A 14417-nucleotide genomic window follows, 5' to 3' on the forward strand; every position below is an offset into this window, starting at 1 on the left:
GTAATATATAAAGTGCAACTATATCATATGCTCAATATTGTATTCTCTATCTTAAACTGATCATTTATTAAGCATTTTCAAAGATGCAAAAACATTTTCAAACTAATTTGGAAACTCTTCTGTTGTCCCTCCCTGAACTTGAAGAGAGAGAGAGAGAGAGAGAGAGAGAGAGAGAGAGAGAGAGAGAGAGAGAGAGAGAGAGAGAGAGAGAGAGAGAGAGAGAGAGAGAGAGAGAGAGAGAGAGAGAGAGAGAGAGAGAGAGAGAGAGAGAGAGAGAGAGAGAGAGAGAGAGAGAGAGAGAGAGAGAGAGAGACAGACGCTGCTTACACGCACAGCGCATGCCGAACAGTGCGCTGTGGCAGTGACTGGGACCGCAGCCTTAGCCAATGCATGCTGCTTTAGACACAGCTTTTAAGCAAGGGCTTGGGAGATGCAAAGCCAGTAAATCCACACAGACATATTTCAACCTTGATGGGTATCATCAGTGTGAGGTCGGTTGCTGGCATTTGCTCATTTGAGATTAAGAGCCCTTGCTTAGAAGCTGTGTCTAAAGCAGCATGCATTGGCTAAGGGTTGTTCATGTAATGTGAGCTTGAGATAAAAGGTGGCACTGTGTGCTCATTTGCATGTCATTTCCCAGAATCCCTTGCTGCAGTGGAAGTGCTGTGTGCTGGGCGATAATGGTGAAAGACAGGGTTGCAGACCTGTCTAAGACATGCAAATGAATATACAGTAATATTTACAGTTGCTATATTCTTTACTGTGGAAGGTTTTTGTCACTTTTTTTACCCACCATAACATATATATATATATATATATATATATATATATATAATATATATATATATATATATATATTATATATATATGTGTGTGTGTGTGTGTGTGTGTGTGTGTGTGTGTGTGTGTGTGTGTGTGTGTGTGTGTGTGTGTGTGTGTGTGTGTGTGTGTGTGTGTGTGTGTGTGTGTGTGTGTGTGTGTGTGTGTGTGTGTGTGCACTTTTGATTGAAACTATACGGTACTATGAAATCTTGAATATAATACAAATACTTCTACAAATATACAAATACTTCTACAAATATGTATATTTTTTCATTATTTTAAGTTTTTCAGTCATTTTATGTTGATTTCCTAATTCTTCTTATGTTTATTCTTTTTTTTTGAAGCATTTTTCTATGCTCTACTGTGATTTTAGCATTGGCTTGCTTATTTTGAGGGGGTTTTCCACCATTTTTAAAAATACCAAAACTAGTTTTGATAAAACCTAAAAAAAAATATATATATAAATATGTACATCCAAAAACCACCACCAAAACATAATAATTATTAGAACTGAAACACCAATGAAAATGCCCAACCTTAATAGTGACATCAAATAAAGCTCATGATTCATGAGGATCTTATATGAATTCTGTTACCAGTAATGTGTGACCTTATGCCTGGAATATGGCACATTTTAAATGCAAGAAGAAAGTGAAGGGGTGAAACAGTTGATAAAGAAATCACACTTTTGTATATCACAATGGCACAGACAAGACAATAATGAATTTTTAATCAGAAATTAATCAAATTCCTTCAAGGGATGTTAATGAACAGTCGAAATTACAGTGGTATAGAAATTGACCTGGAAACTAATTGTAGCTAATGAGTTTGTGTACGGAAATATCCTGAGAATTGTTCATTTGGAGGCATTGATGACTTTGCCAACTATGGGCAAAGGAAACCTTTAATACATACATGCTTTAATATCAAGCTTAAAGCAAAATCCAGACAGTGATGAAAAACTCTAATAAGCTCTGTCTTATAATGAATGTGCATTATTTGTCAATTAAATATGCCCCGGCTGTTTGTAATATATCTTGGGTAGTTTTAATTACAGTAGTTATGCAAGCTTTAATGCCCTGTGGTGCAAACATTAAATAACTGAAATAGTATGTTTAAACTTCCAAAGAAACATTAAAAAGGAACAATAAAATGAAGAAATGTGTGGAAAGATGTTGGGTAGGGCAAGGGCATTGGGATTTAAGAGTAATAAAAACATATAAAAAATGAAAACTATTAGTTAACAATATATATTCCAAATGGCCATATAAGCCCCCCCCCCCCCAAAAAAAAACATGAATTAGTCATAGTCAGTTGCTTGACTCACATTGTCCTGGGGTTTCTCATATACCAGACTCTCTAAAGGTGTCAAGTACAATATACTGTGTTCATATCTTATCTTTGAGACAATATGGTATAAAGTACTGTATTTAACAGTGGAAATAAGGACACCTTCACCAGGTTTATCAATTGCTAACCCAAATATTATCAATGCCTTAATATATATATACAGTATATATATATATATATATATATATATATATATATATATATATATATATACATACATACATACATACATACATACATACATACATACATACATAGAAAGGGCCATTTTTATGTAGATGTTCTAAATGTCTTCATTTGCTCAGTAATTACTCCAATAATGTTAGTTAACTATTACCTAGTAAGTAATCTTAAGAATGCTTAACCCATATGATGTATTTACAGGTTTATCAATAGATTATGGAGAAGACCAGATTTATTGGATCAGTTCAGGAAATGGAACTATAAATAGATGCAACCTGGATGGGAGTCATTTAGAAGTAATAGACTCAATGAAAGAAGAATTAAGAAAAGCTACAACATTAACTATTGTGGGTAAGTGGAGTTGTACTATACCTTTGATGTAGCATATTGATTTGTTCTTGATTAACTATGGCTTGTTAAGAGCGTGGGAAAGGTATTATCCTATTAGTAAAATAGTTATTTTTTAAATGCACATTAGTGGTAATTAGAATTTATATTTAGCTTACAGTAAGTTGATTGCTGAAAACAATACTGATATCTGAACAACAATTTGTATGTTACATACATAATGGTGTTTATTTTTGAAGGTTGGGAAATATGAATAATTAACCAATGCTTTGTTATTAATAACAAATATAGTTAATAGGTAAATGATTATACAGTGGGGAGTATTTATCATACATCTCCTGCATAAAAAAACTGCAATACTTGTGCAAAGACCTTTACATTTGATAGGAGTTATGCTTGATAAAAACAATGCTATTTTTTCCATCAGTTGTGCAGTTGGACACTGATGGATAGCACACTCTCTCCTTAGATCCTGGCTACATTAATAACAATAGTACATCACTTAATTTATCCTGCTAACATATTGTGTTATAACGCAGAATATTACAGGCGTTCCATAGGATGCAATGGCAGTGATATCACAGAATATCCTATCATATAGCACAAGTGAGAGTAACTTTGCTACATCTGCATTTTATATAAAAATACTTTTCTTGTATAAAATGTTGACATGACAATATTTAGAAGAGTAATAAAGGCAGAGGGGTTTATAATCTATAAGGGGTACCAACAGATGAGGGTTTCAGATTGTCTCTAACACCTAAATCACTAAATCATCACTAAGGCAGCATGGCTGTTGGTGTTTAAGGACTGAGCTTGGATCATCCTCATGTTTAGTATCTCCTTGTGTTTTTGATGATGAAATGAAGCCTGTTTCCTACTGGTTCTGAGTCTATGTTCACTTTCTTGGGAAGACTGTTTTTGGAAAGAATAGAATAAACCAACACAGATACACCATTTAGAAGGAAGATACTGCACTCCAGTAACACACAACTTATCATAGCTATATCATGCCATAAATTATTTAAAAATCGAAATTCTTAATGAATGTAGTACAAATAGCCATGTTAGTCCAGTTGCGATAATGCAGAGTAATTCAGTACTTTAGTACAGCTCAACCCCCTTATAACGCTGTGCTTGGGGTCCAAAGAATAACATTGCGCTATAAGCGGATGGAGTTAGAAATAATGTACCATTGTATGCATTGTACAATAAAGTATTTAAGAGAGCAATAATTGTGTTGTAAAGTATTCATAAATACGAAAATTGGGAGCCACGCTTGCATCGCGTTATAAGCGGATTCGCGTTGTAACAGATCGTGTTATAACGGGGTTGAGCTATATTAGGTAATACATTAGGGCCCCGCTTTATGGTGTTCAGCTCATACAGCGGTACAGGGAAGGGGGCTGCTATGTCTGCACATGCGCAGAACAGGGGCTGTCCAGGTCGCGCATGCGCAGAACGGTTGTCGCGCATGCACCGAACGGAGGTTGCGCATGCGCAGAAGGAGAAATTGCTGGTCTGCGCATGCGCACATGACAAAAATCGCCGGTTACACTTTCCGACGATTTTCACTTTGCAGCGGGACCCAAGAACAGAACCCGCCGCAATACCGGGGCCCGTCTGTACCTTTTTTATTTGGTCTAACAATTTATACTATTGATCATTTTTTCACATCTATGATAATTTCATGGAATCTCTGTAAATCAGTATTGCCAACTTGAAGAAGACAGGAGAACTCTCGAAAGCTTGTCATAATATCTATTGTTAGTCCTAATAAAAAAAGGTATCTCGTAATATGGAAGTTCTCAAATTCTCAAAGAAATGTTTAAATGTGCTCAAGAACAGAAAACGTTTAAACGGAAAATAATAATGCTATTTGACACTCAGACGAGGACTTAATGCTAATATGGGGTTTCTTACACACCATCATCGTTTTTTGTAATGTTTCTCACTCCAGCTCTGTTCATTTTAAATTAAAATCCCTTCTCCTTCACCCCCCTCACTCTGCTGATGGAGGTAAGGTTCTTCATACTCCAACATTTCTCACTATCCCTTTCATCCATTTATTGCCCTGTCTGTTTATTTACCATCCTCTCTGCCAGGACTCCCACACATCTTCTGTTTTACTTCTTTATCTGGATTTGTGCATATCTTATAAAATATTCCAGAAGTTTAACAATCAGTATTGCTTGACCCGAGGAAGAGAGTTGAAAGCTTGTTTTATAAGATCAATTGTTAGTCTAATTTAAAAAAACATATCACCTAATAATGAAGTAAATTTACCTACAAACTAAACTTTATATATGTTAACAATGTATCCATCCAATTCTGATTTCAAAGTAATTGCTTCTTTTTTAGTTCTTTCTTTTCAGTCACTAATAACAACATTTTGAGCAAAGATTTAACTACCAGTCTTTCCGAATTTAAATGTCTTTCTATGCATGTACTTGTACATTTTTATTCTAGATGTGCAGTTTATTTCTGCAGTAGTGTTATTACAATATATCCTGGAACATTCTAAAACTGGTCAACACTTATACTGAATTTTAATGAAAGTAGGTTATAAAAATGTTCTGTTTTTTTGTTTTTTTTTTAACTGGGACAGCAATATTTACTACTGTTCAATGTGTAAATGTTGGCTTTTCATTGACTTTGGAATGCGTAGGTCTTTTGTTTAAATCAATGCTAACAGAATAAGGACAAAACATTTCCTTTAGGGAACAGTTGGAGTTCTTTAATGATGGGAATCATTAAGGCCATTTGTTCATGCTTTCACTTTGTGGTTTTCTAAGAATCAGTACCTCCTTTTTACTAAGATAAAAGCTTTTGCTGAGCTCCATAGTGAATGTTACAAGGATGAAGATGAAGCCTCTGGGATTTTGAAAGGCTTAGATTGAATATCTTTTTCTCTAGCATTGAAAGAGCAGTCTCATGTTTCACATCTGTAAGAGTTACAGTAACTAACAATGTCCATCTTCCCAGTTTTGAAAATGATGTCATTGTACTTTGGATTCTATTGTTTGGTATTCTGTGTTTAGGTAAACATAAACTTACAGCTTTCATCATTTATAGGAAACAACTTTATTGCAGGAGGTGTATTTTCAATCAGATTATGATACAGGGAATTTTACAAGCTATTTTTTTAAATTCTGCATGTGGCATATACTTTGAAATGCTAATGTGCAATGGGGAGTTATTCTTTTATTGTCATATTAAAGTCATTGATTTTGCATTTGCTTGAGCTATTTGTTTCTGAATTTAACTACCTTATTTTCTCTGTTTTTTAAACATCTTAATAAATAAATGTAATATGAATTTATTTTATAAAACTAGGAGTTGCATGGGCAATAAATGCCAATAAATTCTGCAAATGGGGCAATAGGAAAACAGCAAAAGGTTTCAAACATATTTCCATTGTTCATTTTATTTACAGGGGGCCTATACATTTACAAACACACACAATCCCATGCAAGCTCTGAAACCACCACACCATACTGTATATATTTGTCAAAAGCAGTGCTATTGGTTTTGTGAACTAATGTATACAACAAAAGACACAAATCCCCAATGGTACATCCAATATGACAAATTATATAGTTAAATACTTACTGTATCTGTCTTTCTTCTCATAATTAAGGCTAAGGCCCCGCTCCCTCAGTCAGCGCGCCTGCACTGCAGACAGACGGCGCCCTGACAGGCAATTGACCGCGATATGCGGTCTGAGGGAGGCTGAGCAGGATGGGGGCGGAAGATCGTGGTGCCGTCCACCCCCCCTCCCCGACCCCCACACACAACACATACATACACACAACACATACACACACACATACATACACACATACATATACACTCACACTTTCCCCCGCAGCTCCTTCCCTGCTCCCCTCCCAAGGCGCCTCCCATCTAGCTCCTTCCCTGCCCTCCTTCCCTCATTGGCTGACTGCCACACCACGTGTCAGAGCTGCAAATCACTAGGATCTTGCAGCATCGGCCAGCTGACGCGTCACAGCATGCAGTCAGCCAAGTCAGAAGGAGCCAGCGGGGACCTCCACACTGGAGGAAAGGGGCTGGTGGTCCGCTGCCGCGCGGCTGCGCGCACCATCGGAAGCAGCGGGACCCAGGCCTAAGGATCATTTAGTTAATAGACTATTAAGTCTGTTAAGACATTTCTCCCTCCAATAGAAAGGTTAATGAGAATTGTCATAGTGTTAGGGCCTGCAAAGTAGACATGCCTTGGCTGGCCAGCAGGCCTATAACGCTTTGGCCAAAGAGTTTAACTAAATGACCCTTTCTTTTGAGAAAACAGACATGTAATTATTTAACTATATAATTTGTCAAATTGGATGTAGCATTGGGAATTTTTGTCTTTCGTTGGCCTATACAGTTGTCTGCAGATTAGCAATGGGAATTTGCCCGAAAATGGAAGACCATTTGTAATGATAAAAATCAGGTGCTCTCAACGTACTCAACAAGAGTTATCTATGCAAACATATTGCTGCAAGAAAATCTCAGTTGCATGCACTTGTGAAAAAAAGTGTCCTGCTTCTGTATATGTAGCACAACATTCTGCCTCCGGAGCCGCGGCTGAAAAGTTTCAAGCTGCGGCTTCGTTGATAGGGGATCGGAACCCCCACAGCGATAATCCTCTGGCCATGGGGCAGACATTGTCACGCAGCTTGCACTGGTGCCGGAAAAAATAAGCTGTGCTACTTTTGTATCCATGCTTGCATTTGTTATCTTTTTGGTTTCAAATACACATTAGGCCTGGGCTGGTATAGAACTGTCATGACAAAGAAATGTCAGCAAAATGTAGGAAACTTGAGGAAAAAGTTTCTCACACAGGCTGTAAATGACAAGATAGGAAATCATTGGCACACTGTGCAAGACTAATAATCTCATTTTAATACTTACTCCCCTATTATGCACAGCCGTGCTGTTCCTTCCTACATAGGCGCATTAGGACATGCAACCTAATAGTTGATGAGATGCACCCCGTTTGTCACAACTGAAGCAGCAGAAAGAGAAAATCTTCACGTGTAGCTTGTACTCAGTGGGAAACGTTGTTATTTTTCTATTAAAAAATTGTCTTGCTGGGAAACAACCCCTAGCTATTTTGGAGCTGGATGGTGCAATTTCTTTTTTTTCTCAAACACTTGTTTTCTGTACTGCAATATTTAATATATATATATATTTTTTTTTATTTTATTAATATTTGGATACAATGTCCACAATCAATCAATAGACTATATTGACCTACGGCATTTGGTTTTTCAGTAGTGGTTAGAAATATTTTTTAAAATTAACAGAATACCTTGAAGATCAAAATAGCTTTATTAAAAACATTTTTGCATCTTAATGCAGAAAACTCCGCAACCCGCCCATAATAAAATCATTTTATAATAAACTAATGGTTCATGTTGCGCTGATGTTTTTCTCTTTGAATTTTTTGTTAAACTTTACTTTAGGCCGTGCTTGACCGGTTTATTATTTCACTGGCATCAGCTGTTACTGTGACAACCTCTGTTGTTGTTGGGTAGGATTGGAAGTAGCCATTTAAATTTCCCCGAGAGGAACAGCACAATGATAAAAAGAAAGAAAATATAACATAGAAGGGACTGCTGCTTTAACTTTTCAAAAGCAAATCAAGCAATTTTAATAGAAAATAATGTACAGTTGTTTTATGAAGAAACTGATTGCAATAAAGGTTGCTTATTGTAGAAATAAATCTTTACATTCCCATTCTGAGCAAGACACAATGCTTCTTTACCATGACCTGACCATGATAAACTCTATAACAATCAATTTTTGTCACATGTCCTTAGCTGTTGTATGCGGATTTTTCCTGTAGACTGCTACTAAGCCTCAACACATTGAAACTGTGCAAGCACGGTAAAGATAGAGATGTTTTTTTTCTACTGTATATTAAATGTGCCTAAAATTAATAGCTGGAAGAGATTTTATTAATGTGTTAGTTACTAAATTGATGCAGGATAGATATTTCTGGCGCAGAAGAACACCAATCTGAGTTATGAATATCTTTAGTAGATTTAAAAGTAGGAAGGAAGTATCTTTAAAATGTTATGGATTGTAAAAACCAACGATAACAAGAGCTAACATACAGCATGTTCTATTGAAGAATTGTTTATTTTGTTTCAAAAGTAACAATTCAACGTATTACATCATCTCACCCTGTCCAACAGCTTCAGGTTTTTTGGGTAGGGAATTGCTTTGTGTAGTACAGATGTAGCAGGCATTATTACGCCCATTAAGAAGAGGCGTTGCATTAATGTTAATGCAATATTTAACGCCACGTTAACGTGCACACCACTAAAAACTATATTAACTCTTGTATTATATCCTTAACGCGTGCATTCGTAAATGTGTGTCTTATCGTGCATTTTGTTTTCATGGCAATCAAGGCAATAACATCTGCTACATCTGTATGATAATGCTGCATTGTAATAAAAAAAATTGTGAAGCTTAGTGAGCATCCAGTATAAGCTTCATCTGCTGTCAGCGTATGTGTTTATTTTTCTTCTCTAATTACATAAAGGATAATGAGTAAGCATATTTCCCACATTTATTGCTGCAAGTTTCTTATGATTCAATTTTTGTCTTTCATGTGAAAGTACAGGCAAAAGGTTGTAATGTCATTTATTTTTTGACTCCCAACCTCATCATCTTCTCTACACTTTGTCTGTTCTGAATGTTCTCTAGTCATTGCTGCAAATCAGTGTTCTTTTTAATTGACCGAAAATAATATATTATAAGAAGAATATATTTGTTTTAGTATGATGTGTCAGCAATACACGACATTAGGCAAATGCATTATAAACTGCAAAACAGTTTATCAGGTTTGTCTTTGTAAATGTGCTGTAGGTCTTCTAAGCTATTTAAGAATATGTCAAACTCATTGATTCTCTTTCTGTTTGTGTTATACTTAAAACAGAAGGAGTGCGTTGATGATTACAAATACTGTCAAGCAATAATTTACATCTGTTTTAATAAATATATCTGAAGTAAAATATTGCAGAAGAGATTTAGATGCTTTGCTATAGCAGTAGTCACATGGCTGCTTCCAGTTCCGATCTCGTTAAGTGATCAGCCCTAGAAGCAAACAAAACAAAGTATGAGGACCAGGAAATGCCCAGTCAGAGTGCCGTCACTTTCAGATATAGCAAAGGTTATTGTTTCTGCTGGTATGTTATGGTGCGATATTCTGTGATATTTTCAATTATTACCGTCATTGAATTCTATCCAAACTCTGTTAACACAACATACCGCATTATAATATAGAATTTATCGGCGGGAGCAATGAAGTCTGTTACGTCTTTATGATCCCTCCTGAACGGAGTAAAGTCACAGTAAATATTAAACTGCTATGCTATATTATATGTGGGGGGGCATATTCTTCCATCTGGAAGACACATAATTCAAGAGATGGTTGAACCATTGTTTTGACAATTTCCATCATGCTGAAGATGCAGAGAGAACAGGGATGCCTGAAGAAGTTTAATATCAGGAGGCAGGGAGAGTGGAAATAAACCATACCTTCCATCACTCCTCATTGTAAAACGGCTGCAATCACCAAGACTTAACCAATTAAATCTATCAATGCCATTAGCCTATTTTGACATCATGTGGGAGATTCATTTTCACATACATTTTTTTCCCTGTTACCCATTGTATCCTCTGTGTAATTAGTGAATCCATTCAGTGCCCTTATGACATTCACTGAATGTCACAATGGCTCCTATGAGATACATTGGACGTAATTGCATTTGTGCTTGTTTTCTAGGTGAGATCACATTTAGGGCTCTCCAATAGTAGTAGTAAACACGATCTTAATGGAGCAGAAGGAAACTCCTCTTCCATCAACCTCATCAATGAATACGTTGGGACCAAGTAAGGATGTGGTCGAAATCCAGGAACAAAATAGATCTAGGATCAGTCCACATGTGCCAAGTTTCTAGAAAGTGGAGTTTCTTTTGTCAAAGTCATGCAGCATATCAATAAAAAAGGGTTTAACATTCACACCTCAGACAGTGTAGTATTACCATTATAGGAATAGTAAGAATATATAGAACAATTTTGGTCTATTTAATATCGATGAAAAACATTATTTCAGAAAATAGCTGACAGAGATATTGCTTTATCTGTGCACCCAATTTTACTTATAGTACATTGCTGCATTATGTGAATGCAGACATACTGTATTCTTCTTCTTACCTTTTCGATGTACCTGGCAGAGTTCCAAAAAAAATGCTTAAGTTTTTTGTCCTTTGAATAAGAGAAATGTGGGCTGTTTTTGTTTAGGTTCCAGGGATATGTGTTAGGCAGGGACTGCATGCGGTCCATAAAATTTATTGCAGAATTAGGTTTAGAATGAAACTTCAGTGTGTGGACACAATGGTAAATATTTACTGTAACTATTATTCGTGCGAGGATTGGTGTAGGGTTTCAATTTTTTATGTATGACTAGTCTGTAAATAAATTAATTATACATTGCCAAGTGGGAAAGAAGTACAGTAATTTTAAAAGTACCATGAGGTCTCTGTTTTAGAGCAAGTTCTGCATCCAATTGATGATAAAATAGGCCTAGACCAAGATAATTGCATCTATATTAAGTAATTACTCGATAAGGAAAAAGCAGAGGTATTAAATAAATTATTTGACTCTGAATTTACCAGGGAGGAGTCAATTGCAAAAATAGTGCCACAGGAGGAAGCCACAAGCTCTATATTAATGAACAATTGGTTAATAGAGGAAGAAGGGCATAGGCAACATCAATCATAAAATTAAAGTAAATAAAGCACCTGGCCTCTGACATAAATCCTAGAGTTTTTTAGGAGATAAGTTCAGTAATAGAAAATAATTATATTTGATATTGAAGAAAATTAAAAAACAAAAAGCACAAAAAACACACACTCTAATTGCAAAATAGAAATAAGGAATCAAATGTCCTGCTTTGGAATACCACTCTAAATCCACAGATTTCCTTCCCCGTTAATAATTCATAAAAAAGCAAAAATAGAGGCGCAAAAACCCTTCAGGTATTTTCCAAATATACAGCTAAACCCCGTTATAATGCGGTGCTTGGGGGCCACCGAATGAGATTGCCTTATAACCGGAATCATGAAATGGCCGCCATGAACGGCGAGAACTTACCTGGCATCTGCTGCTCTCTCCTCTCTGCAGCTCTCTCCTCTCCCTAATTCATCAGGCTGTGTGCATGTGCGTGGCGCTTATGTATGCTTTCGAGCGCAGGGGAAGGTCACATGACCCTTCTCTGACCAATGACAGTCCAACAGTGAAAACATTTTACATAATACACATGCAGGAATCGAACCCATGATGTTTCATATGGTAGTACAATTCTCTAGCTACTACACCACAGGGTTGAAAGAAAAGTTGGATATCTTTTTAGAAAGGAAAGGTATTCAGGGATAGACCAAATAAGTAAACATTGGAAGGATATTGAACCAGGGATAAATCTGATTTTTCCTTTAGGAGACATCATTGGATAATGTTTCATTGGGCTTTTATGTTTGCCCTCCTCCGGATCAATATACTGTAAATACAAATACAGGATAAGCATCTGTCGTCTAAATTTAACATAGGTTGAACTCGAGTGACATATGTCTTTTTTCAACCTCATCTACTATGTAACTATGTAACCATGTGACCATGTAACCCGTGTGTGTCATCTTGCCTTTGTGGTGCTCTGATATACTGCAGGAGTTATAAAACAAAAAAAGGGGCGCAATAAAGAAAACAAAACAAAAAGCAAAATGAGTACTAGTAAAGTCACATTTATATAAAAAGCACACTTAGTGCTTACAACATTTAAAACATCAATAAGAATCAATTAATATGAAAAAAAACACCTCTAAGTGTTGTGCACAGAATAACTAACAGCCAAACAGGACCACTCAAACCCAAGGAAGTCCCAGATCTAAACAAGGGAATCGGTTCTATCTGCAGATGGTGTATGCAAACAACTTAGCTTGGGGTTGATATCCTCGTTGGGTAATAAAAACAGGTACACAGCAGCTTGTGAATCTCCGTCGTCACGGGGTCACATACTGCGTAATGACGTCACCTCTACGCGTTTCGCACATCAATAGTGCTTCATCAGGGGTAGGCCTAAAATATCCTGAGGTGGGGTTCAAATACCAGCAAGTCTATGCCTGCTTGCCAATAAGAAAAATACCAGGTCATTGCTAATAAGCCAAGCAATCAGCGCATTGTAAGTGCGAACAATGCTGAAGCTAATAAAAACAAACAAGCAAATACATATAACCTAAAGGGTATAATAACCAAAGAGGGCTATATAAGGTTAAAAACAATTAAGAACATATACTACCCATAAGAGGCAAAGTATATAGCTCAAATGAACACTTACAAAAACAATAAAAACACATATAACCCATAAGAGGCATAATATATAAATAAAATATCATTGCACAAATGCATAAAGAAACACACGCCACCCATAAGGGGCATAGTATACTTCAGGAGTTACCTCAAGACATTAACCCTATTTTAGAAGAACCTACTGAGTAAGAAAACGGCATCCACATAACAGATGCAATTCACTTTAATTCCCTTCTGTTGCTAGAATTACTTTAACTATTCTTTGCTATCTTCAGTTCAAAACAAAAAAGGAAATTGACATGAATAATTCTGACAGTGTTTTTGAGTTTTTATAATTACCCATTTGAATGTTTTCAGAAAACATTGTCTATGGCGGGATTTGTTATTGAGGAACCACAGTTGTTATTGAACAACAATGTAACATGAATACATTCATTTGCAATGGAATAAATAGCAGTTTAATGACAATCCATTTGTTTCTCCTAAACATTGTTTTTAAAGATATGTTATTATATATTTGGAAAAAGTGATTTGTCCTACTTCACATTATTTGGGAAGGAGTGGATCACTGAGTAAAGACACTGATTGACACCAAGTTTGACACGGGGGAACTTGGTTAAATTCCCGGTGTCGGCTCCTTGTGACCTTGGGCAAGTCACTTTATCTCCCTGTGCCTCGGGCACAAAAATAGATTGTAAGCCCCACAGGGCAGGGACCTGTGCCTGTAAAATGTCTCTGTAAAGCACTACGTAAAACTAGCAGCACAAAACAACATACTCTTTTAATGTAAACAAAACATGTCACATTTTGATCACAATTTAATGGTAAGACATCTTTTCTAATTAATGTATTGGTCTATCTACTTTCTTAGATAAGATGCAAAATACCTCCAATGAGCTAGCCAAGTCAGGCCCCCCTTTTGGTTTTCCTATTTAGATTGTTCATCGATATTCAGGCATTTTAGAATTGAACAATTTATCTACACAGAGGTGCAACTTAGTTCAAAGAACTTCAAATACATACACCTACATTTTCTAAATCATCAGTCTTCTAATTGCCATTACACTATTCATTATGTTAACAGTAATATATGAAATATATCTAGGCAACTTGCCCAGTGCTAAGTACAGTACATAGTTGTCTTCCCTAAGTGCTCAAACCACCATTAATGGAAACTAATTGCCCATCAAAATCCACATTAAAACTGCTTCTTGAAATCTCAAAAGTAAAATATGCAATGCTAGCATGGCAATTGTGATTTTAAACTCCATGCTCCAACATATTGTTTTTTCCCTTTATGCTAATTATCCTCCAAAATGCACAAACATGCATTT

At 36.1% G+C, this 14417-nt stretch overlaps 1 protein-coding gene across 1 annotated transcript in view; it reads left to right on the forward strand.

Moving 5' to 3' along the window:
* Nucleotides 1-14417, forward strand: part of LRP1B (LDL receptor related protein 1B) — a 1102312-nt gene that overhangs the window by 727902 nt on the left and 359993 nt on the right. Inside the window, exon 32 of the mRNA XM_075610066.1 lies at nt 2557-2706. Coding sequence (XP_075466181.1) covers nt 2557-2706 — 150 coding nt within the window. The remainder of the gene's footprint in view (nt 1-2556; nt 2707-14417) is intronic.

The sequence above is a fragment of the Ascaphus truei genome, chromosome 7, assembly GCF_040206685.1.
Source record: "Ascaphus truei isolate aAscTru1 chromosome 7, aAscTru1.hap1, whole genome shotgun sequence".
Classification (NCBI taxonomy): Eukaryota; Metazoa; Chordata; class Amphibia; order Anura; family Ascaphidae; genus Ascaphus; species Ascaphus truei.